The sequence below is a fragment of the Elephas maximus genome, chromosome 5 (genome assembly GCF_024166365.1).
Source record: "Elephas maximus indicus isolate mEleMax1 chromosome 5, mEleMax1 primary haplotype, whole genome shotgun sequence".
NCBI lineage: Eukaryota > Metazoa > Chordata > Mammalia > Proboscidea > Elephantidae > Elephas > Elephas maximus.
The window spans coordinates 29329907-29354945 of NC_064823.1; the positions used below are offsets into that span (position 1 = coordinate 29329907).

At 40.8% G+C, this 25039-nt stretch overlaps 1 protein-coding gene across 4 annotated transcripts in view; it reads right to left on the reverse strand.

Moving 5' to 3' along the window:
- The window catches only part of LOC126076824 (rho GTPase-activating protein 20-like), a 155879-nt gene that overhangs the window by 116398 nt on the left and 14442 nt on the right, over positions 1 to 25039 (reverse strand). For 2 of the 4 annotated variants that reach the window (XR_007517608.1, XR_007517607.1), the window contains 3 exons: positions 18429 to 24438; positions 10762 to 13115; positions 3342 to 3462 (listed from right to left, as the gene is read on the reverse strand). Coding sequence is in view for 1 of the 4 variants with exons in the window: in XM_049885449.1 (XP_049741406.1) it covers positions 10880 to 10952; positions 13006 to 13115; positions 18429 to 18590; positions 24302 to 24412 (456 nt within the window). In the remaining 3 variants the exon portion in view is untranslated. Of the gene's footprint in view, positions 1 to 3341; positions 3463 to 10761; positions 13116 to 15504; positions 15518 to 18428; positions 24439 to 25039 lie in introns of those variants that run through there. The other 2 variants (XM_049885449.1, XR_007517609.1) reach the window with 2 other exon arrangements.

Consider the following 25039-nt stretch of genomic DNA (forward strand, 5'->3'; position numbering starts at 1 on the left):
TCGTAGAGCATGATGTTTGCTAGGGCCAGAAGAGACAGAATGGAGTCATTAATTGTGTAGAATTTCCCCCATCCTGCGGTCCTCGTGGTGTTAACTGGCTCTGTTTTCCCTTATTCTATAAATGGATAGTTAAATCTGGAAGCTTGATCAGACTCAGGTTCAATTCTTCTGGAGGTGACACTTCCTACAGGTGCTATCTGCTCCTGTTTCAGTGCCTCCTGAGGGACCTAATGCTTGGTGGTACAAATTTACTGATGTTAAATATGATCAATGAGGAATCAGATCCCATTTGAAAAGCTAAAAAATGTGGTATCTAAATCAAGCAGAGTTTCATAATCATTTACCTTTTTGGTAAGTCTCTCCCCTCTAGATTCCTCTTTGGCTTTCTGAGCGCCCTACTGTTTTGAGTTCTTTCTTATCAAAAGGATCGGCCCTTCACGACTCAACCTCCCTGACCCCACCTCTTAGGCAGCCTATAACTCCTTCACTCTGAGAGGCCACAACCATCAGGCAGTTCTATGGATGATGTACCTCCCCCTGAGGACAGGGTTCTTGGGAAGTCACCTTTAAATGCTGGCTGTGTGGTAAGAACCCAGGTGGCCTTGTTTCTTGTAACACCCACCCATGCTACCCAGAGATGATTTTTACATGCCCAACAGTCCCTGTCAAAGGAATGCTGGACAAGAAGAGATTTTCTAAGACCAGGTGGTCAGCAATGAAAACCTGAGTTCAAAGAATGAATGTTTTCCTGATAAGTTATCCCTAATATTTTCTTAACCTGCATATAATCATATACTAAAAGAGTCCACAGATGAGCCAAGTTGTGGGAGGATAAACAGATAAGCAACATTTCACCAAATATCCCTAAATGCCCATCCACTTGGCTTTTCTAGGAAGTGTCAAGCATAACCTTAGGTGTAGCACTTGCAGTGCTGGATAAGAGGCTTCTGCCATTTACTTGAACAAATTATGCTATCTCTTTAAACTTCAGGTTCCTCAACTTTAATAAGACATCTCAAGAAACGGAGTGGTAAAATGGATGAAATGCATAATGTACTCCTCAGCACAAAGCACGGTTCATATCAACCTTGATTAGAGTCACTTTTCTCGCTCAGAGGGATCGAGGCAAGCAAGACATCAGTCTCCTCTTCCAAAAGCAGACCCCATCCCCCTTCTCCATTTGGCTTAGCAGCCTCCAGAAGGTATGCAATCATGAAGGACGGCCAGCATTCCACCTAACTCAGACTCTTTCTTCCTGCCCTGACATTCACACTCCATCATTTAAAAAGTCTGAAGGAAAACAAACACGTTCATCAATCCACGAAGGGATTTGTATACATTCAGCAGTGTCACCACGTGCAAATGTTGAACATACAGGTTAATATATAGGGGGAGTAGTTGTACTCAGCCTGGTTTCCCTACCCTTTACCTGATTTTATTATTTCTAAAACTATCCAAATGTATTTAGGTATTTAATACCCCTTAAGAACATACTTTCATATAAAGGTATATATAAAGCTACTCTGTGACATGAACAGAGGGCAAAGTATAAACCGAGTTCTATACTTTCTCAAAACGACTTTTAGGCTTAGCTGGACTTTTGTTACATACATTATCTGGTTTGAGAGTTCATGTTGCCTCTGTGACCAGTGCAAATACATGCCATTGTCATGAAAAACACAGGGTGATTCAACAGGATAACTTTATAACTCTAGCCTTTCTTAAACACTCCTGGCAAGATTTGAGTACTGTTTCCTCCTGCTTGTAGTTAGAGTATAAATAATAAAAAATAAAATTTGTGAAACCTTGTGCTTATAGAATATCATAAAAAGAAAAACACTTTAAGTAGGAATTCTATTCTGGCCACACTATTCCCCAAATTAATAATACATTTTCATCAGAAAGATAAATATTGATGGGAGAACACAGGAATGGTAGGATAAGAATGGTAAGAAGGAAGACTGAAAAGCCCCAAACCATAAACTTTCAGTCCTGCTCCAGTCTAGACCTGGGTCAGAAGAACACATTGAAAGTGAGGTTGGTCCACATGACTTGCTATGGAGGTAGAACTGAGAGGACCCTTCAGTCCAAGCTCAGAATAGATTCCAACTCAACTCTGAAACTCTTCCGGTCTACTCAAGATCTTCCATTCCTTGTGTGTCTAAGCTAGGAAGTTATAAGTCACTTTCTGCTCTGTCCTAGATCCTCAGGGAAGCCCTGAGATGGTGAAAACATGAGTTTCCAAGACTTAAGAAGCTCGCATTGTAAGGGCACACAGACATGTATGCTCCCAACTAAAATATGTACAAAGGGCTCTGGGGACAGAGAGGAGGGAGCTACTACCTGGAGGAATGAAAAGAAGCTTTTTAGAAGTGAGGTGGGTCTTGAGGACAGACCTTCGACATTTCTCTAAGTCTCATTCTTGGTGAAGATTAGATCCTTGCCTACGCTGCCCTTCTTCCCGTCACGGAGAACCGGCTCTGTGTCATGATTTTGTTTTCAGGAATGGAGACATGAGCTGAGGAAATCAATTGCAGGGAGGGAAGGGACTCATCTTTCTGCTCCTGGCCGCTCGCTAGAGAGCACACCGGGACTCCTTAAGTATGATTAGCTAGACTCATAATACTAACTGCTAACTCTGGCCTCAGATAAATATCTACAAGCCCACTGTTGTCTTTTCTACAAGTTTATTTGATATCGTTATATTATTTAATCCTCACAAATATTCTAAGATTTAGATACCATTTTTATCTGCATTGTAGAGATTAAGATTTTGAGGCTGAGATGGAGAAAATGGCCACAGGTAACAGAACTGGTAACGGTGGTGCAGGGCCTCATACTCTGGAAAGGCTGCTTGACATCAAGTCCTTTTTTCTCAATGATGCTGGTTCTTTTCAAACTGTTTCAGAAAGCACTGGATCCCTGAGGTGCCTCAGGGACCACTGAGCAAGAAGAAGTAAATCAGGCAGTGCTCTTGGACCCTCACTTTGGTTTCAACCATAGCGCATCTATTAGATATTTCCGCACTCCATTCAAAGTTTTGTTTGAAAAAGTCTCCAAACCACTGTATCATACCATGCTCTCTCCTGATGCTGTTACAAGCTGCACCAGCAACTTGAGATCATGGACGGAGTCTTCTCCTTTCTTTGATCTCACAATAGTCTGCTATCTCTCCCTATCCATGAGCCACCCTTCTGAAGACAGAGCAAGAAGAGCCTGGGCCTAGCTTCATTGTCCTTGGGTCATGCTGTGGGCTCCATGACAGCTGATGTCTTGGCATCACCCATGCATCCTACCAGGCTCACTGTTTCTTACAAAAGCCATTAAATCTTTCACAGTACCTGATGCCTTCTCTGAATCATCACAGCTCGTTGTGATTGTTGAACTTTCCTCCAAGAGGGAAAGGATGTCTTCTCCAAGTATTTTGAAGCAATTTTCAATAAGAAATTGTACAAGAGAAATCTGTAACACAAAAGGGCAAAAATGGAATATTTTTTTTCATCTAGTAAGGTTATAAATCACATTTCACATATTCATCGTGAATCTAACAAAAATGTGAAGGAATTCTAAAAACAATTCAGAATTGATATGAAAACACGTAAACTAGTTTTCTCTAAGAAACTGTGATACTTTCAAGAGGAGTTTGGGCACAGTCTTTAAAATGCTTTTAATCAGAGGGCAGGGCTAAGATGGCAGAGTAGTCAGACACTTCCGGTAATCCCTCTTAAAACAAAGACCCAAAAAGACAAGTGAAACAAGTATATATATATATATGACAAACTAGTAGCTTTGAACATCAATGGCAAAGTTAGAAAACAGACTGAGCAGCAGGGGGATGGAGAGAGGGTTCAGAAGCGGGGAGGAGCTGCTGAACCTGAATCTTCGGGAACTCTCAGGCACCATTCCCTGGAGCAACTGAGGCGGGGCTGGTGGTAGCACTCTGGATGCGGTTTTCCTGGGACAGACAGCAAGCTGCACAGCCTACTCAAATCTCCGGAACCAGAGAAGAGTGGCGTCTTTGGCAAAAGCTAAGAACTTTCATTTATTTTACTACCCCCGCCATACCCCAAGCTCGCTTCAGTGGCTATTTATTTCCCTCAGCCTGAGATAGGTCCTGCTGCATATGCTGAGCCGTTCTCCCGGCCTTGGAGAAGGAATAAATTCACAGTTGGGGGAAGAAATAATCTGCCAGCTCTACTAAGCTGGGTAGCTCAGCACAAAAGAGGCTACTGTCCAGGTACAAATGGTCCACAGACTTTGAATACCTGTCACCCCTGCACGGACCTGTGTGGGCCCATTTCAGGAGAAAAGGTCCGTGTTGGCAGACATCAACTGTTTCAGCTATGTGGTATAGGTGGGTGTTTGATGTTTGACACCACTTTGCCTATTAAACAGGGTCCTCACCTACCCACATCAGGGGCCTAAGGACTAGTGGCTTGAACCACATCACCTAGCCACCAACAACAGGGGTCCAGGGATAACTGGTACCTCCCAGTCCTTACAACCAAAAGCACTGGGTGCCCATGGTCCAGCTGCAGAACCTACTGCCCACATGTGCACTCCAGGGAACAGGGGCGTGCTTTCCTCACAGACATTTAGGGGACAGTTGTCAGCCCCCTGCCTTATTCAGATCGTGATCCCCTGCTGAAACCAGATACCTGTACCTACACCAATCGCCCCTGTCCATCTAAGGCTGTGGGACACAGCCTGTACCACACACTTGATGCCCAACCATCTGGATACCTGAGCCGAATCCACACAAGAAAAGTGAATGGACTCCTAGGCTCATATACCTGGTAATAGCTCTGGCAATCTCGTGACAGGACATTAGAGCTTCAAAGGCCAAAATAAGCTAGCTCACTCAAACAGCCTATTTGATCATATCTAAACAATATAAAGCAAGAAGCTAGGATACAGTAAGCAAACATAAAATAAACTAATGCAATAACTTATAGATGGCTCAAAGAAAACAGTCAATATCAAACCACACAATGAAGCAGACCATGATCGCTTCAGGAAGTTCTCAAAGCAAAGAATCAAGGAATCTTACGGATGAAAGTGTATTCCTGGAATTACCAGATGCAGAATACAAAAGATTAATATACAGAACTCTTCAAGACATGAGGAAAGAGATCAGGCAAAACACAGAATAAGCCAAGGAACACACAGATAAAGCAGTTAATGAAAATTAAAAGGTAATTCAAGAACATAATGAAAAATTTAATAAGCTGCAAGAATGCATAGAGAGACAGCAATCAGTAATTCAGGAGAGTCACAATAAAATTACAGAATTAGACAACTCAATAGAAAGTCAAAAGAGCAGAAGTGAGGAGTTGGAAGGCAGAATTAGTGAGACTGAAGATAAAACACTTGCCACCAATACAGTAAAAAAAAAAAAAAAAAAAATCAGATAAAAGAATTAAAAAAAAAAAAATGAAGAAACCCTAAGAATCATATGGAACTCTATCAGGAGAAATAACCTGCGAGTGATGGAGTGCCAGAAGAAGGAGAGATAACAGAAAATAGAGAAAGAATTGTTGAAAATTTGTTGATAAAAAACTTTCCTGATATTGCGAAAGATGAGAAGATATCTATCCAAAATGCTCATCGAACTCCATGTAAGGTAGATCTCAAAAAAAGTCAACAAGACATATAATCAACTTGCCAAAACGAAAGATAAAGAGAGAATTTTAAGAGCAGCTAGGGATAAATGAAAAGTTACCTACAAAGGAGAGTCAATAAGAGTAAGCTTGGACTACCTGGCAGAAACCATGCAGGCAAGAAGACAATGGGTTGACTTATATAAAGCACTGAAGGAAAAACAATGCCAGCCAAGAATCATATATGCAGCAAAACTGTCTTTCAAATATGAAGGTGAAATTAGAATATATCCAGATAAACAGAGGTTTAGGGAACTTGTAAAAACCAAACCAAAACTACAAGAAATACTAAAGGTTCTCTGGTTAGAAAGTCAATAATATCAGATATCAACACAAGACTACAACACAGGGCAGAGCAACCAGATGTCAGCCCAGTTAGAGAAATCACAAAAATAAAATCAAGATAAAAAAAATGCTGAAAACAGGGAAGCAACAATGTCATTACATAAAAGACAATATTAAAACAATAAAGAGAGACTAAGAAGTGTAGTCATAGATCTTTCATATGGAGAGGATCTCAAGGTGATATAAAGAAATAAAATTTAAGCTTAAACTGAGAAATAGAGGTAAACATAAAGGTAACTGCAAAGGAGACTAACAATCTTACACATCAAAATAAAATACAAGAGAAAAATAAAGACTCAGCAAAAACAAAATCGACAACGAATAAGAGAAAAAAACAATATATATAAACTACTCAGCACAAAAAATTAAGTGGGAAAAACAATCTGTCAACAACACACACAAAAAAGACATCAAAATGACACCAATAAACTCATATGTATCCATAATTACGCTGAATGAAATGGATTAAATGCTCCAATAAAGAGACAGAGAGTGGTGGAATGGATAAAAAACAAGATCCATCTACATGCTGCCTACAAGAGACACACCTTATACTTAAGAAACACAAGCTAACATTCAAAGGATGGAGAAAAAATATATCAAGCAAACAACAATCAAAAAAGAGCAAAAGTGGTAATACTAATTTCCGACAAATTAGACTTTAAAGTTAAATCCACCACAAAGGATAAGGAAGGACACTATATAATGATTCAGGGGACAATATACCAGGAGGATATTACCATATTAAATATTTATGCACCCAATGACACGGCTTCATGATACATAAAACAAACTCTAACAGCATTGAAAACTCAGATAGACAGCTCCACGATAACAGAAAGACATGATTAGTGAGAGACTTCAACACACCACTTTTGGGGGAGGACAGGACATCCAAAGAAGCTCAATAAAGACATGGAAGATCTAAATGCCCCAGTCAGCGAACTTGACCTCACAGACATATACAGAACACTCCACCAAACAGCAGCCAAGTATACTTTCTTTTCCAGCGCACATGAAACATTCTCTAGAGCACACATTAGGTCATAAAGCAAGCCTTAACAGAATCCAAAACATCAAAATATTACAAACCATCTTCTCTGACCATAAGGCCATAAAAGTAGAAATCAAAAACAGAAAAAGCAGGGGAAAGAAACCAAACACTTGGAAACTGAACAATACTATGCTCAAAAATGACTGGCTTATGGAAGACATTAAGGATGGAATAAAGAAATTCATAAAATCCAATGAGAATGAAAACATTTCCTACAGACAGTGAAAGCAGGGCTCAGAGGTCAATTTACATCAATAAATGCACACATACAAAAAGAAGAAAGGGCCCAAATCAAAGAATTATCCCTACAACTTGAACAAATAGAGAGCAACAAAAGAAACCCTCAGGAAAAAGAAGAAAGCAAATAATAAAAATGAAAGCAGAATTAAATGAAATAGAGTACAGAAAAACAATTAAAAGAGTTAACAAGACCAAAAGCTGGTTCTTTGAAAAAATTAATAAACCTTAGGTCAAGCTGAAAAAAGAAAAACAGGACAGGAAGCAAATAACCCAGACAAGAAATGAGATAGGTGATATCACAACAGTCCCAACTGAAATTAAAAGAATCATATCAGATTACTATGAAAAACTGTACTTTAACAAATTTGAAAAACTAGAAGAAACGGATGAAATTCTAGAAACACACTACCTCCCTAATCTAACACAGAGGTAGAACAATTAAATAAACCCATAATAAAATAAGAGATTGAAAAGAAAACATAGGGACAATGTTACGAGCCCTAATACATGGCATAAACAGTACACAAAACATTACTACCAATGCAGAAGAAGAAACTAGATAACTGTGAGCTCCTAAAAATCAAACACCTATACTCACCCAAAGACTTCACCAAAAGTATAAAAAGATTACCTACGGACTAGGAAAAAGTTTTCGGCTATGACATTTCCGATTGGCATCTGATCTCGAAAATCTAAACTCAACCACAAAAAGCAAATAACCCAATTATAAGATGGGCAAAGGATATGAATAGGAATTCCCTAAAGAAAACACTCAGGAAGCTGACAGATACATGAGAAAACGTTCATGATCATTAGCCATAAGAGAAATGCAAATCAAAACTACAGTGAGATTCCATCTCACTCCAACGAGGCTGGCATTAATCCAAAAAATGGAAACTTATAAATGGCGAGGTTGTGGAGAGACTGGAACACTTATACCTTGCTAGTGGGGATGTAAAATGGTACAACCACTTTGGAAGCAAATTTGGAGCTTCCTTAAAAAGACAGAAATAGAACTACCATACGATCCAGCAATCCCACTCCTTGGAATATATCCTAGAGAAATAAGAACCTTTACATGAACAGATATATGCACAACCATGTTCACTGCAGCACTGTATACAATAGCAAAAAGATAGAAGCAACCAATTTCCCCACGAACAGATGAATGAATAAATAAACGACGGTATATTCACACAATGGAATACTAAGCATCAATACTGAACAATGATGAATCCGTGAAATATTTCATAACATGGAGGAATCTGGAAGGCATTACGCTGAGTGAAATTAGTCAGTTGCAAAAGGACAAATATTGAAATATTGTATGAAACCACTATTACAAGAACTCAACAAGTAGTTTAAACAGAGAAGAAAATATTCCTCGATGGTTATGAGGCTGGGGAGGGAGGGAGAGGGATATTCACTAATTAGATAGTATATAAGAACTAATTTAGGTGAGGGAAAGACAACGCACAATACAGGAGCGGTCAGTACAGCTAGACTAAACCAATGTAAAGAAGTTTCTGAAAAAACAGAAGCTTCAAAGGCCAGCATAGCAGAGGCAGGGGTTTGTGCACCATGGTTTCAGAGGACATCCAGGTCAATTGGCACAATAAAATCTATTAAGAAAACATTCTGAATCCCACTTTGGAGAGTGGCGCCTGCGGTCTTAAACGCTAGCAAGTGGCCATCTAAGATTTATCAATTGGTCTCAACCCACCTGGATCAAAGGAGAATGAAGAACACCAAAGATACAAGGTAATTATGAGCCCAAGAGACAGAAAGGGCCACATAAATCAGAAACTACATCAGCCTGAGACCAGAAGAAATAGATGTTGTCCAGCTACAACCGATGACTGCCTTGAGAGGGAACACAACAGAGAATCCCTGAAGGAGCAGGAGAGCAGTGGGGTGCAGACCTCAAATTCTCATAAAAAGATCACGACTCAATGGTCTTACTGAGACTAGAAGGACACCAGAGGTCATGGTCCCCAGACCCAGACTGGAACCATTCCCAGAGCCAACACTTCAGAAAGAGACTGGACTGGACTATAAGATAGAAAATGATACTGGTGAGGAGTGAGCTTCCTGGATCAAGTAGACACAAGGGACTATGTGGGCAGCTCCAGTCTAGAGGCGAGATGAGAAGGCAAAGGGGGATAGAAGCTGGCTGAATAGACACAGAAATACAGGTTGGAGAGGAGGAGTGTGCTGTCTCAGAGGGAGAGCAACTAGGAGTATATAGCAAGGTGTATACAAATTTTTGTATGAGAGACTGTCTTGATTTGTAAACTTCCACTTAAAGCACATTAAAAATATTAAAAAAAAAAAAAAACAACTTTTAATCCATGAAGACAGGTTGTAATTTGTGGCCTTGGCTTAACAGTTAGTATTTTTATATCAATGGCTACACAGTGAAAATTAAGATAATTTTTTAATAACCCACATAAGTTGTTGGGGGATGAAGATGTTATTCAATTGAGAAAGCATTCAATACATAAAAAACTCATGAAATTCATTTTTAAGTATATCTTAAACTTGAGAAGTAGAATTCTTCTGTGGGCTGACTGTGAATAAATGAGGCAGCTGGGGAGAAAATCTGTCTAACTGCTGTCCTTCCCCAAGCATTGTCTTGTCTTAGGCTTCCTGTCTGGGTGTGCTAGAGGGAAAATTGTGATCTCATTAGGCACCCTGAGGTTCCCTTAGGATGTTCTGGAATTTTTACTAGTTTCTTCACCCCAGTACCAGAGATAAAATGACAGCCAAGTATTTCTCTGAGTGGGCCAGTGTTGGCAGAAGTCCAATGGGTGTGGAACCAAAGGCTCTCATATTGCCTGACCCTCTGGGATGTGGATGGGCACAACCGCAAGCGATACCTAGACGAGCTGGGTGCTGTCAGCACTGCCATTCCTCAGATGAGGAGGCTGGCTTGGAAACTTTACCCAAGGTTATACATCCAGCAATGGTAAGGCTGAGAGTTGAAGCTTGGCTTGTCTAACTCAAAAGCCCAGGTTTTGCTATCATATCACACCACTTTTTCATCTCTCCATGGATTGGTCAGAGACCTGGTGACAGAGTGGTTAAGCGCTCGCTGCTAAACAAAAGGTCAGTGCTTCAAATTCACCAGCCACTCCTTGGAAACCCTATGTGTAGTTTTACTCTGTCCTGTAGGGTTCTTATGAGTTGGAATTGAATCAATGGCAATGGTTTGTGTTTATGATTCGGTCAGTCTAGTATCTAGACTCCTGAATGAGAAGAAGTGACTCAGCTGCTCTCAATTTCCCACTTAACAACCCACCTTCCCATACCGCACCATGATAAGATAAATGACTCTGCCATCCAGAAGAGTACAATTAAAGTGTACACTTTTAAAACATGGTCCTTTAGACAATACCCTGAATTTCAAGTTAGAAGTGAGGACTCAGGCCCCAAAGGCATAAAAAGGAGAAATCTCATTACCTTCTTTGTTGATTTATTTTCCAGTCCTGGGCTGCAGGAAGTAAAAGACCAAAGAATGCTTGGGGCGATACAGACTGATAAATTATATGCTGTCATCTGATTGGAGGCAGAATGTTGTTCAATGTTGTGTAACACTCCAAAAAGGTACCACAGAAGAACAACACTGGGCATTGGCAGTTGGTCTACAAGCCCTGAAATACAGAAAAACACACTCTTAAATCATTTCATTTAAGAACCTGTATATACAGAGAAAGAGAACAATACATTTCTTTTTTGTACACCATGTCCACAACCCAATGAAAATGTAAAAGAATGTAGAGCTATGTCTCATAAAAAACGCTGCCTGAAATATTTCTCATAAACTACTACAATGGGTTTAAGTTGAAAAAAAAAAAAAAAAACCTGTTACCGTGGAGTTGATTCTGACTCAAAGCGACCCTGTAGGACAGAGAAGAACTGCCCCACAGTTTCAAAAAAACACCTGGCAGATTCGAACTACTGACCCTTTGGTTAACAGCCATAGCACTTATCCACTACTCCACCAGCATTTCTGTGTTTCACTTGGACTAAACTTATTAATGTACAATATAATATAAATTTATTAAAAACCCTGTAACATTCCAGAACGTGCTCAACTAAAACTCACAAAAGTTACTGATGAAATTAAACAGCAATTACAGTTAAAATACTCCCTTTATTTTCAAGGTAACAATGAAAAAACGCTATCTGATGGTGAGCACTCAAATCTTGTCTGCTAAGACTATAAGTACATTCTGAGATCTTAGGCTCTGCTCTGCCAGCATCCAAGGTCAATTTTATTCCAAATTATGTCAATAATACCACTTTCTCATACAAGTTTACAACAGTATAATTTCTAATGTTCTAATATTTGTGACTGATTTTTTTTTTTTTTTTAAATCATGCATTGAAACTGTTTCTCAGTTCATACTCACAGTTTTCCTTTTTTAATAGCAAGATGCTACAACTTGGAGAAAATACGGTCATCAGAGACGGCACCAGGAACAGGGAGCCCAGGTCTCAGTACTACGGACTGATGAGACACCCTTACTGCAGTGTGAAGTACACAGGTTTTACACTATGAGCAGCAACGAGCTGTATAATGTGATGCTTGAGGTACCCGATCGGTCTCCTCTGAAGTGTAATAGGAGTGCAGCTGGTAACAGGCGCAACAGAGAGCTACAGGACTTGGTGCTCACCGTACTCAAACGGTCTTCTCTAAACCATAATGGGAATGGAAGTGGTATTTTGTTCCACGGCCTAGGTTTTTTGGTGACTTTCACAGCTGTTCCTTAGTTTCTAACTCTTCAATGCAAATTCTATGTTCTACTGCTAAAAATGGGTTTACCAAAAGTATTGTGAAGGTGATAATTCATAATATTTGGAAGTTGCTAAGAAAGATTTATGCTCAATAGACATATGCAAAAGGAACATGCTATTGGAATTCTTGGGTTTTTCACAGAAGTAATGCTTAGGAAATTGAATTACTGGACACTTTTTTCCTATTCTGCTATGTTGCACATAATATTCAAGGTGAGTCCTGCCAGGAATTTCTACTTGCATGGGTATAGACCCGGAATTCCTTGTGATCAGGTCTTGACTTTGCAATTTGAGCTTCCTTTCTCTCTGAGTCTTGCAGGGAGTTTAAATTATCACTCCACCATGTTCCCACAGTACCTCTGAGTGTCCCTTTTATAGCACTGATGACATTTCAGTTTATCTACTTCTCTCCTCTACCAGACTCTGAGCTTCTTCAGGTGAGGGATTAGGTCGTTCTCCTCCATGTGCCTAAAGACTAGCAGAGTTGCAGGCATGAACGCATACAGAAATGCTTCGTTAAATTTAATTCCTGAGCATGATAAGACTTTCTCTGGTTAGTTAAATATCTGAGAAAGTGAAATCATAACACTGTTAGAGCTGGCCTCTACCACCATTCTTGGACCAATGGATTTCATCTCCTATTAATTTCAAATATTCAGAAGGTGGACAATGGTCAACGGTCCCCTATTAGTAAGGTCAGGAGAAAAACAGTAACTTGATGACAGCAGTAAGGTAGACATCTATTTTTAAACTGGCCTCCATGGGTGTGACCACATGGAACCATTTGACAGTGGTCCTTATTTAATAGGCAAAGTTGTAAAATATAAGCTTTTTTTTTTTTATCTGAGAGTGTATTGTTTGTATTTTTGGGGCATGGCCAGAGTTTAGTACTGACTGAATCATTACCTCTGGATTGCAGTTATTTTCTCCTCCTCACTCCCTTGATCAATAACAGCAAGCCATTGACAATACAGATCAGATAAAAACAAACTTTCTTGGAGATTTCTAAAAAAATCCTAAAACAGATGAAAAATGATATTATTCTTATGGCAAACATGTACTAAGAGAAATGACAGAGATCACACTGAGTTCAAAAATTTAGTTTGCTCCCCTAACAGTGTGACATCCACAGAGCTTGGCTCCACCTCTTTGCTGACTTTCACACCCATAAGCAGGTGCTTGGATTTTCTCCAGCTAAAACTAGTGGCATAAAAGGAGAGTCTGGGCTGTGCTGAAAATAAAGATAAAGCCCCTTTCTATTTTCTGAAACCTTGTCTTCATGTACAGTTTAGCCAACTGGTACAAAGTGACACAGCTTGGTAATAAACACCCTAAATCCTATCATTTTCTTCAAAAGAAATACACATACACATTTTCATTGTCTATTTTAGCCATGGTATTCTTAATTCCTGGCGAGAAAAGTTCTGAAACAAACACTACACACACACACACACACACACACACACAAACACATATAAAAGAGGACTAGGTCTTCTGGCTTGAGATATATGTGCTTCTTGGGAAAAACCGCCTCTCATAAAAGCTTCATTTTTCATCTCTTTAAGGATTTTTGTTTCTGTGTACCCGAGTCGATTCTGACTCATAGCGACCCCATGTGACAGAGGGGAACTGCCTCATAGGGTTTCCTAGGTTATGGGAGCAGATTGCCAGGTCTTTCCTCCCGAGGAGCGGCTGTAGGTTCAAGCTGCTGACCATTGCGTCAGCAGCTGAGCACTTAACCATTGCACCACCAGGGCTCCTCATCTTAATTTGAAAGGTGGGATAGGGCATCATATATTCCTTGAGTTTTAGTTTGAGAAGTAAAATGTTCCAAAAATGAAAAAAAAAATAATCAAAATTTAGATACAGCAAAACCTCAGACCTCTGAGTACTAGAGTCAGAGGCAGGTACAGGCGAGCTTCCTAAGTGTGGCCTGGAAAATCTGTCTTAATATCATACAGTTGGGCATATTAAAATTTATTAAGCTTAATTTTTGTGTGGTAACGACAGGAAGATGTCACATCATTTTGCTAGCTTTAAAGTCACATCTTTCTGCCACTGGTCTCACTAATAGCTCAAGCACCCTACCACCTCCCCAACCCCAACCCACCCCCCCAAAAAAGAAAGGAATCCATTGCCTTTGAGTCGATTCTGACCCATAGCGACTCTATAGGACAGAGGAAAACGGCTCCATAGGGTTTCCAAGGAGCAGCTGGTGGATTCAAACTGCCAACCTTTTTGATTAGACTCATGGCACGCCTTAGCTCTTAACCACCGTGCAGCCAGACCTCTCTTAATAGCAGCTACTTCAGGAAATGCCTCAGGGCAACTATCATGATCACAATCTGGAAATCATTCACTCATTATATTTACTGAGCTCTTATGTGTGCTAGGCACTCTTTGGAGTACTGAGGACAGAGCAGTGAAGAAAACGGGCAAGTCCCATTTTTCTTACACATTTACAATGGTATTGATGTACAATACCCATCTGTGGTAGTTAAGGCTTCTCACCGTGTTCCCCATGGAGTGGTCCCAATATATCTGGACTGTAATGAACTCCAGCTATGGCTGGCTCTGGGAGCACGTGGGGGGCATTGGTTTAGAAGGACCTTTGCCTGAAGTGCACCAACCTGCATGCACTCACAGCGTGTGTCTCCTCTGTTTTCCTGGACCCTGTGTGCAGAGTCCATTGGTGGGACGGTGTGAGGAAGCAGAACATGACCCAAGCAGAATATGCCAGGAGAATTTACTGTTGGACATCCTTTATAGACAGCTCAATGGCAATCTCAATGGGGTCCTCATCATGTATTATTCATTGCTGGTTTAGGCAACTGTCCAGTTAGTTTTGGCATGGTATTAACAAGGAGAAGGTTGCAAGGTCTGATTCCCATCAAGGTCTGTCAACTTTAGGAAAAGAAAACTTCACAAATGTCTAAGAAGTATAACCATGGGTGGCCACTCTCTTGCTAGTTCCTGCTTTGAACATGGAAAAAGGCAGGCATCTGCAGATAGGTAACTCTAACTCTTACTGCCTTGTAAGGCTTGCATCTTACACCTAATTTGCTACTTGCATACGTGGTGTATATTAGCAGGGCCCCAGCGTAACAGTGGTTGAATATGCCTTCATTACTTTATTTACCATATGACCAACATTAATGGAGAACATAGAAGGACCAAGCGTAACCAAGATTCTAAGATACTTTTGGGAACCTGTTTGTAGTCACTGCCACAATACCATACTTTTGTTCAAAGCTCTTAACAAGAAGCAAGGTAGTTCGATTACATTCTTTCTTGGTTCCATTGCCTCTCCCCTGGATATCTGTGCTTTAGTGGTATCATTACAAAAATTATCTACTTTTAAAATGTGAATCTACTGAATTTTCAGAGTTCCAATTCTGTATACACATTAGAAGTCAGGTATAGAAGAGGCATGTGGAAGGCAGCTTCTGAGGTGGCTCCATATGATCCAGGCCCTGTGTAATGCCCTCTCGTTGAGTGTGGGCTGGACCTAGTGACTTGTTTCTAGGGAATACAATGCAGCAAAAGTGATGGATGTCATTCCCCTGATTAGGTTTCAAAAGACTTACATATTGACCTGTCTACCATGGGTTCCTAATTATGCTAAGCTTAACTCTAACTTCCTACAACAAAGAAAACCAGAGTTGACTGGTTAAGAAGACTCTTTCACTCCAAATGTATGTTCTCTTTGTTAAACAGTAAAGAGTATCCATGAAGAAGAGGATGGGTGGCAGACGGGCAACAGGAATATAAATAAATGCTACCAGAAAAAAAAAAAAAAAAAGGGCCTAAATCCTAGAGGAACCTGAAGAGTCCCTCTGCCATCTCACTGCTTTGACAAGTCCTTCAGGAAGAAGCATGAATAAAACACTACAGCCAGTCCTTTTCAGAACACCCTACACGTTCTCCTCAGTCTGATAAAGTCAGGTGAAGTTGTCTCTTCTCTTGTCATATCAGACATCCGAACCATCACTCAGAAAAGAAGAAAGGAAGCTAGGATCTTTGGGCGGTGCTGGATGGCATGCCTTCTGGCTCCAAAGGGTTCTTGTATCTCTCAGGCTGCCTCCAAACCAAAAACCAACTCGCTATGGTCAAGTTGTTTCCTAACTATCGTGATCCTATAAAAAAAAAGCACAGAGTAAAACTGGCCAATAGAGTTTCCAAGGAGTGGGTGATGGATTTGAACTGCCGATCTTTTGGTTAGCAGCCGAGCTCTTAAACACAGTTGCCTTGAGGGCCCTTAATGTGGCCAGAGAGACCAAACCAGATGACCTTAATGAAGAAGGTCTATATCAGTTTCCCAAGTCCCTCCCACCCTTCACTCATTACAGCAATGGTGACCTTACTTCCTCTACGTCCTTCCAACATGGCACTGCCTGAATAGGACCATGCTCCTTCTTCCATTACCAGTGCCTTGTAATGATTCCAAGGAGACCAATCAGTGAACTCACAAAATAACAGGGCCAAAATTCAGCTTAGGCTGGAGGTATATGCCCAATTCCACATACTGTTTTGGTTGAAGTCTAGCAATAAAGGGCCACCGCTTCTTGATCTGGGTGCTGGCTAATTTATGCTAATCGACTTATTAAAAGCTAGTGGAAAGAGAGTGATATAGAAAAGTGGGTACATACTAGTGATTGAATATTTGTTGCTATATATTTCCATATGGACCGAGACATGGGTTTGCAAGACATGTCCATTTACTAATGCATATATTATGTGCCATTTAACAAGAGAGATTTGATTTTATATGAACTTATGAATATTAAATAGGCACCTGGAACTTGACTAGACAAGGAATGTAGAAAATTCTTCTTTACTTATCTCTTGGGCAAGGGACTTTTGATCTTTATGCCTCAGCCAGAGTTGGAGGCCCTCGGGCTGTTTCTACCCTGCCTTTCTTGCATCTACACTGCGCTGGGGACCAGAGCCCTGAAGTAGACCTGCAAGAGGCTGTTCTTGGTTCAACAGTTTCCTTAAAGCTGGTTCTATTTTTTTAAAAATGTGAGGCATCTCTAAAGATGTGAAGAGCAAGGCATTTGAGAAGAGCAGGTTACCGCGTAACTGTACCATGGGTGGCAGGTTAAGCACAACACGTATTAACAACGAATGCCAAAGGTGGTCAAGGTAAAAGAAGGCCCAACGGTAGAATCATTTCTATGCCACTTTTAAAGTGAAAGGCATTAAGAGAACGGGAAGGAATGATGATAAAGCAAACGGAGCTGTTGGTGGCCTGACTGAGCATTTCTTTTTTTTCGTGGTTTTATTGTGGTTTAAGTGAAAGTTTATAAAATAAAGGCAGTCTCTGAAACAAAAACTTATATACACTTGTTATGTACTCCTAGTTGCTCTTCCCCTAATGAGAACAGCACAGTCCTCAACACCTTGTATACCCCGTGTCCATTCAACCGGTTTAAGTGAAAGTTTATAAAATAAAGGCAGTCTCTGAAACAAAAACTTATATACACTTGTTATGTACTCCTAGTTGCTCTTCCCCTAATGAGAACAGCACAGTCCTCAACACCTTGTATACCCCGTGTCCATTCAACCGGTTTAAGTGAAAGTTTATAAAATAAAGGCAGTCTCTGAAACAAAAACTTATATACACTTGTTATGTACTCCTAGTTGCTCTTCCCCTAATGAGAACAGCACAGTCCTCAACACCTTGTATACCCCGTGTCCATTCAACCAGCTCCTGTCCCCTCCTGCCTTCTCATCTCACCTCCAGACAGGAGCTGCCCACATAGTCTCATGTGTCTATTTGTGCCAAGAAGCTCACTCCTCACCAGTATCATTATCTGTCTTATGAGCCAGTCCAATCCTTGTCTGAAGAGTTGGCTTCGGGAATGGTTCAACCTTGGGCTAACAGCGGGTCTGGGGACCATGAGCTGTGGGGGCTGGCTCCCTCTAGTCTCACTGAATGAGCATTTTTTGACCCACCCTAAGGTAAACATTTCCTTACTACGATAAACTTTTGCCACTCTTTTCAAAAGCTTAAAAAGAAATTTCTTTCAGAAACTTTGCCATCATTTGCAGTGAGGACCTCCTCAAAAGTACAATGCTTACGTATGTATAAGTGCGTGCTTTGGAATTTTTATTTATTTACATTTTTGGCATGTGGCATTCAGACCGGGAAGGTGGTGTGCTTTTAACACCCACGGCAGTTTCCTTACCTTTCTGAAACGGTTTTCACTTTTTCAAATTCCGAATGTATTATACCTACTATGGTTCTTTGCCAATCATGATGGAGGAAGACAATCATATTTCTTTAGAGCTACACTGTGTGACGATGAGGCTAGACCTTTCCTTACCTTTAGGACAGTTGCTACAACCAACAGAGATTCATTGTCGAAGTTCACTTTCTCTCCAGAACTTAGTTTCTCCTTTAGGGCTCCACATGCTCTGACACTGGCCAAAATTCTGAAGATGCCCTCTGTCAGAGGCCCTTTTTGGTTAATAAAGAAAAGCATATCCTGGGGAGAAGAAAAAGACAATATGCAGAATTTTATATACACAGGCCTTTGCATAAGCTTGCACTTGTTGGCAGCCGGAGCGAGGCTACAGGAGAGTATGGGGCTGAAGCTGGAAGGACTGAAGTAAATCCTTAAGTTTCTTTTTGTGTATGTGTGTCTCTCTCTAAATATGTTTTCTATTTATTGGTCCACTCTACATTCCTACACTGAAACACTTCAAACATTTGTTTTATTCAGATTTTGTTTTTTCAGTAAATTTACACTTTTAAATTAAACTTCTATGTCTACTTTAAGGTTTCTGTTAAATCTCCTCTTCCTACCTCACCATTCTTTTCTCACTATAATATGGATGCTTTTCCCCAAATGCGGAAATCTTGCCATACTCTTTTCCCATTTGCTTATCTGCCTTTAAGCAACTGTATCCCCCATTTATACGTCCTGTATTTCCTCTTTCAAAATCAGGCTCAAAAACCTTCTCTTCCAGATAACCTTCTCTAATTAAACCCTTTCAGCACTTTTTGGCAACACTGGTGGTGTAGTGGTTAAGTGCTACCGCTGCTAACCAAAAGGTCAGCAGTTCAAGTCCACCAAGCGCTCCCTGGAAACTCTATGCAGCAATTCTGCTTTGTCCTATAGGGTCACTATGAGTGAGATATGACTTGATAGCAATGGTTGAGTTTGGTTTCTCACTTTTTCATTTCCTTATTCTCTATATTCATGTCTCCTGCTTGCAGTCAGGGGCCTATCTAGGGAAAGCAGTGCCTAGGGCAATTAATGTTAAATCTCTCAATGATCCCTCACCGTTGGCCAAAGAAACTGTGGTGGCCAACAGAAACTTCTCTGACACCCCTCCTCAAGCTAGGTACCTGGGGCATGCAGGCAGAGCACAGAGCGGGCACCTTACCTGCCCAATACCCTCCTCCCCCCAGATAGGCCTCTGCTTGCAGTGTAGAAATATAGGTGTTGGAGTCACATAATCCGAGGGGTTTAAATCTATTATACCACCTATTCACTGGGTGACCTTGGAGAAAGTACAGTACTTACCTATATTAAAGCTTATGTTTTTCCCCTTTGTGAAATGGGAAAAATGATAGTGATAAACCAAAAATGATAATCATAAACCAAAGCAAACCAGTTGCTCTAAGACATTTCCAACTTAAAACAATCCTATAGTACAGGGTAGAACTGCCCCATAGGGTTTCCAAGGAGGGGCTGGTGGATTCGAATTGCCAACCTTTTGCTTAGCAGCCCTGCTCTTAACCACTGCAACTCCAGGGCTTCCTGATGATGATCGTAACTGCCCCAAATTTGCTGTGAAAGTTGCAGTGTCTGGGGTGGTGCCTAACATGCACTTAAGATGATGATTTTCTTCACAGTGAGCGTGTGAACCACTAGTATAGCCCCTGGAGAGATACTCGATAATAACTGTTAACACTGATGATTTAATATACTAATTTAAGACAACACAAGCCAAACGTTGTAGCTTTCATTTGACTCATTCTATCAGGATTAAGACATTGATATGTGCCAGAAGGTATGTCTTGTAGTCGTACACTTAAGCACTTGAAATAAAATCAAACACTATCTGAAATAAAATCAAACACCAACAGAAATATTTTCAGTTGTAATACTGAGAAGTCTCAGCTAAAGAAGCAGCTAAGGGAGAGCTGAGAATAGCCTGGAGTTCAAGGAAGGAGCGGAAAGGAAAATTTGAGGGTAAAGTGGAACTTCTGATTAAGAGACTGGTATACACAGAGCACATTGTGACTTATCTGAGCAGGCAAATGTGGGTCTTTGCTGAAACCAGTGGAGTGGACAAGATTAGCTTTTTCTATTGCATCTACCTTAGGATTCTGCAATAACTAAGTCAAATTTTTATTCTTTGAAATAACATGACAAAGCTTCTCAGCCAAAGCCAGGGGCTGACTAGCGCTTTCTCCATTTAGGAACAGATCTGGATGAGAACACACGACCTTCCAGAACCTTCCCTTCTTCAATCTCCCTCCTCAGGAGGACCACAGACGGCCAGAAGGATACCTGCCCTCAGAGGAGTGGGCATGTGGTCATTCTCACAAACATCCTTGAGAAACTCCAAAGAGCTTCCTTGGCTTGGGGGATGGTAGAACCGTGTACACGCTGTCCTGGCAAGTGCTAGGCTTCTACCAAAAGACCCAGTTTATAATAGTCCATTTCCTTTCACCTATCTTCTGGCCTGAATCTAAGGAAGAAGTGAGATTATTAGAAGTAGTACTTTAACTCACTTAAACTTATTTCCACTGTTTCCGTTTGTAGAGCATGTTGTTTGCTAGGGCTAGAAGAGAGAAATGGAGTCATTAATTGTGTAGATTTTCCCCCATCCTGGGATAGGTGGATCGCATCCTTGTGGTGTTAACTTGTTCTGTTTTCCCTTTTTCTGTAAATGGATAGTTAAATCCAGAGGCTTGATCAGACTCAGGTTCAATTCTTCTGGAGGCGACACTTCCTACAGGTGCTATCTGCTCCTGTTGCATTGCCTCCTGAGGCACCTAATGCTTGGTGGTACAAGTTCACTGATGTTAAATACGATCCATGAGGAATCAGATCCCATTTGAAAAGCTAAAAAATGTGGTATCAAAATCAAGCAGAGTTTGATAATCATCTACCTTTATAGTAAGTCTCCCCCCTCTAGATTTCTCTTTGGCTTTCTGAATGCCTGACTATTGTGAACTCTTAAAAGATCTGCCCTTCATGACTCAACCTCCCTGATCCCAGCTCCTGGGCAGCCTATAACTCCTTCACTCCGAGGGGCCACAACCCTCAGGCAGTTCCATGGACGATGTGCCTCCCCCTGAGGACAGGATTCTTGGGAAGTCACCTTTAAATGCTGGCTGTGTGATGAGAACTCAGGTGGCCTTGTTTCTTGTAACACCCACCCATGCTACCCAGAGATGATTTTTAGCTACCCAACAGTCCCTGTCAAAGGAATGCTGAACAAGAAGAGCTTTTCTAAGACCAGGTGGTCAGCAATGAAACCTGAGTTCACAAAGGTCTTTTCTACTACTCAGCTATAAATGTTTCCTGATAAGGCATCCTAATATTTTCTTAAGCTGCTTAGAACCAGATGCTAAAAGAGTCCACAGAGGAGCCAAGTTGTGGGAGGATACATAGATGAGGAACATTACACCAAATATCCTTAAATGCCCATCCACTTGGCTTTTCTAGGACTTGGCAAGTATAATCTTAGGTGTAGTACTTGCGGTGCTGGATCAGAGGGTTCCGCCATTTACTTGAAGAAATTACACAATCTCTTTGAACTTCAGGTTCCTCAACTTTAACATGACACCTCATGGAGCTGAGTAATAAAACAGATGAAATGTATAAGGTACTGCTCAGCACAAGGCACAGTTCTTAACAACCTTGATGAGGGTAATTTTCCTCACTCAGAGGGCCCCAGGCAACCAAGACATCAGTCTCTTCCTCCAAAAGCAGACCTTATCCCCATTTGGCTTCATAGCCTCCAAAAGATATGCAGTCATGGAGGATTGCCACCATTCCACCTAACTAATGTTACCGCAAATTGCGGGTTCGAGCCGCCTGCCACAAAGCCAATACTGAGACAGGAGGAGGTAAGCAGTAAGAAGGTTTTATTGAATACCGGTATTCAAGAGACAGAGGGGGTTAAATTCCTCCTAAAATCTGTTCAACTTAAAGGGTTGATGGGAGGGTTTTATATGGGAAAGATTAGGGTTACCTAATGTTCTGAGCATGTAGTCCACAGATGGTCTTATACATCACAAAACAACTACAAAAACTCTATTAAACTAAAGATAAACATGCCAGGCATCCGGACTTTAATCAGTATATTTGTAACGGGCTGAAAAACCCTCATAAGAATCTCTCAGCTAGTAGAGCTGTTTTGCCAAGTCCACTGTGGCTGAGATAGGAAGCAAGAAAGAAAGCCTTCCTGTCAGTTTGCAGGCTGAAGGCCATTTCTCAAAGAAAGAAGAAAAAAGACCAAGGCCACAGGAGCTGAGATAGCTCCACACTCCTTTGGAAGAGAATGGTGCAGCTGGTGCAATTAAAAAATATTTAGAGATTACTTAGAGCATCATTATGGTGTTAGTTATGTCAAGCTCTCCAGCACTCATTTTGAATAGGAGAAAACATGCTGTAAGGTATTAGGGTGTTTGTTATGTTTAAGAGTGGAACAGGCTGCTCAGCTATATTTTGAACAGAGCCTGCAGCATTTTCCAAGGACTAGAGATTAATCACAGCTTATACAGGCATACTAAAACAAATGAGAAAATACATTGTCTAATATTAAAACACTAAAGAATATCCAGTTTCGCTACTTCACTAAGACTCGTTTGTCCTACGCTGACATTCACACCCCATTATTTTAAACGTCTAAAGGAAAACAAATACATTCTTCGATCCAGGAAAGGATTCCTATACATCAGTAATGTCAAAATGTGCAAAAGTTGAACATACGAGTTAACATATAGGTGAAGTAGTTGTACTCAGCCTGGTGTCCCTACCCATGACATTTTATTATTTCTAAAACTATCCAAATGTATTCAGTTATTTAGATTTAATAGTTCTTAAGAACATTGCTCTATCCCTTGATATAAAGCTATATATAAAGCTACTCTGACATAAACAGAGGGCAAAGTATAAACTGAATTCTGTACTTTCTGAAAAGAACTTTTGGGCTTCCCTGGATCTTTTGTTACATATATTATCTGGTGTGAGATTTCACATTGCCTCGGTGACCAGTGAAAACATATGCTATTGTCATGAAAACTATGGGGTGATTCAAAAGCTAACTTTATAAAAACCCAAGCTTTCTTAAACAGTCCTGGCAAGATTTGAGTAGTGTTTCCTCCTGCTTGTAATTAGGATATGAATATTAAAAAATAAAATCCATGAAACTTTGTGCTCATAGAATAACTATCATAACAACAAAACCACTTTAAGTATGAATTCTCTTCTGGCCACACTATTCTGCAAATTAATAATACATTTTCTTCAGGAAAAGAAACATTGATGGGAGAATACAGGAATGGTAGGAAAAGAATGGTAAGAAGGAAGATTAAGAAGCCCCCAACCATAAACATTCAGTCCTGCTCCAGTCTAGACATCAGTCAGAAGCACACAAGGAAAGTGAGCCTGGTCCATGTGGCTTGCTGTGGAGGTAGAACATAGAGGCCACTTCAGCCCAAGCTCAGAAGAGATTCCAATTCAAGTCTGAAACTCTTCTGCTCCACTCAAGTTCCTCAATTCCAGGTGTGTCTAAGCTAGGGAGTCATAAGTCACCTTCTACTGTGGCCTAGATCAGGGGAAGCCCTGAGATGGGGAAAACATGAGTTCCAGGCCTTAAGAAGCTCACATGCTAATGAGACACACATGTATACTCCAAATTAAAATATGTATGAAGGGATCTGGGAATACAGAGATGGGAGCTACTACCTGGAGGAATGCAAAGGAACTTTCTAAAAGTCAGCTGGGTCTTGAGGACAGACCTTTAACATTTCTCTAAGTCTGATTCTTGGTGAAGATTGGATCTTTGCCTACACTGCCCTTCTCCCCGGCATGCAGAATCAGCTCTGTGCCATGATTTTGTTTCCAGGAAAGGAGACATGAGCTGAGAAAAGGCACTTGCAGGAAGCAAGGGGACTCACCGTTCTGTTCCTGGCCCCTCAGTGGGCGCCTGGGCTTCCAGACGAACTGACCTTCCATCTCTGGAATGGCTGCTCCAGTAAGAAGGGCTCCTGGAGGGTGGATGGAGATGTGGAGCCCGCTGGACGCTGTGGCAGGAGTGCAGTGGCTTCAAGATGGCTCATTTTATTCCATAGGGATGTTCATTTTCCTACACAGATAAACATGTACATACAGATTCAGGCCAATTGGTGATGAGAGTGATCAAACCTACCTCATGGTACGCACATACACCACACCTGCGTGTGCTCCCAAGGGGGACACCATGCATAAAAAGCAAAGGTGTTTAAAAAAATTAAAGGGAAATATTCTTTTAGATATATTGCACTGATTGGAAAGTATCTATCAGTTTGTGCACTACACCATGTTGACTGTTGCTATGTTTCCACCCAGGAAGTTTTAAAGCCTTCTAGTTTCTGCCCAGAAACTAACTAGGTCTGAGCATCTCAGGCAAATTACCTGACCACCCCCACGCTTAATTCATCATTTAAAACAGCGTCAGTATTACACACACTTGTACATATCAAAATAACAAAGTAAATATATTAATAAACAACTGTGGTTATTGTCCTTTAAATAATTGGACTATATATGTCAAGACTCAATATGATCACTCTTCTCTAACACAGATGGCCATTTAACAGGTATTTCATTACATTTTGATAATGCTATAGCCAGAGCAGCAGGGAGAGCTGCCCTTATGCTTACCTCCACCCCGGTTCCTGTGAGGGTAGCCCTCACAGGCAGGATTA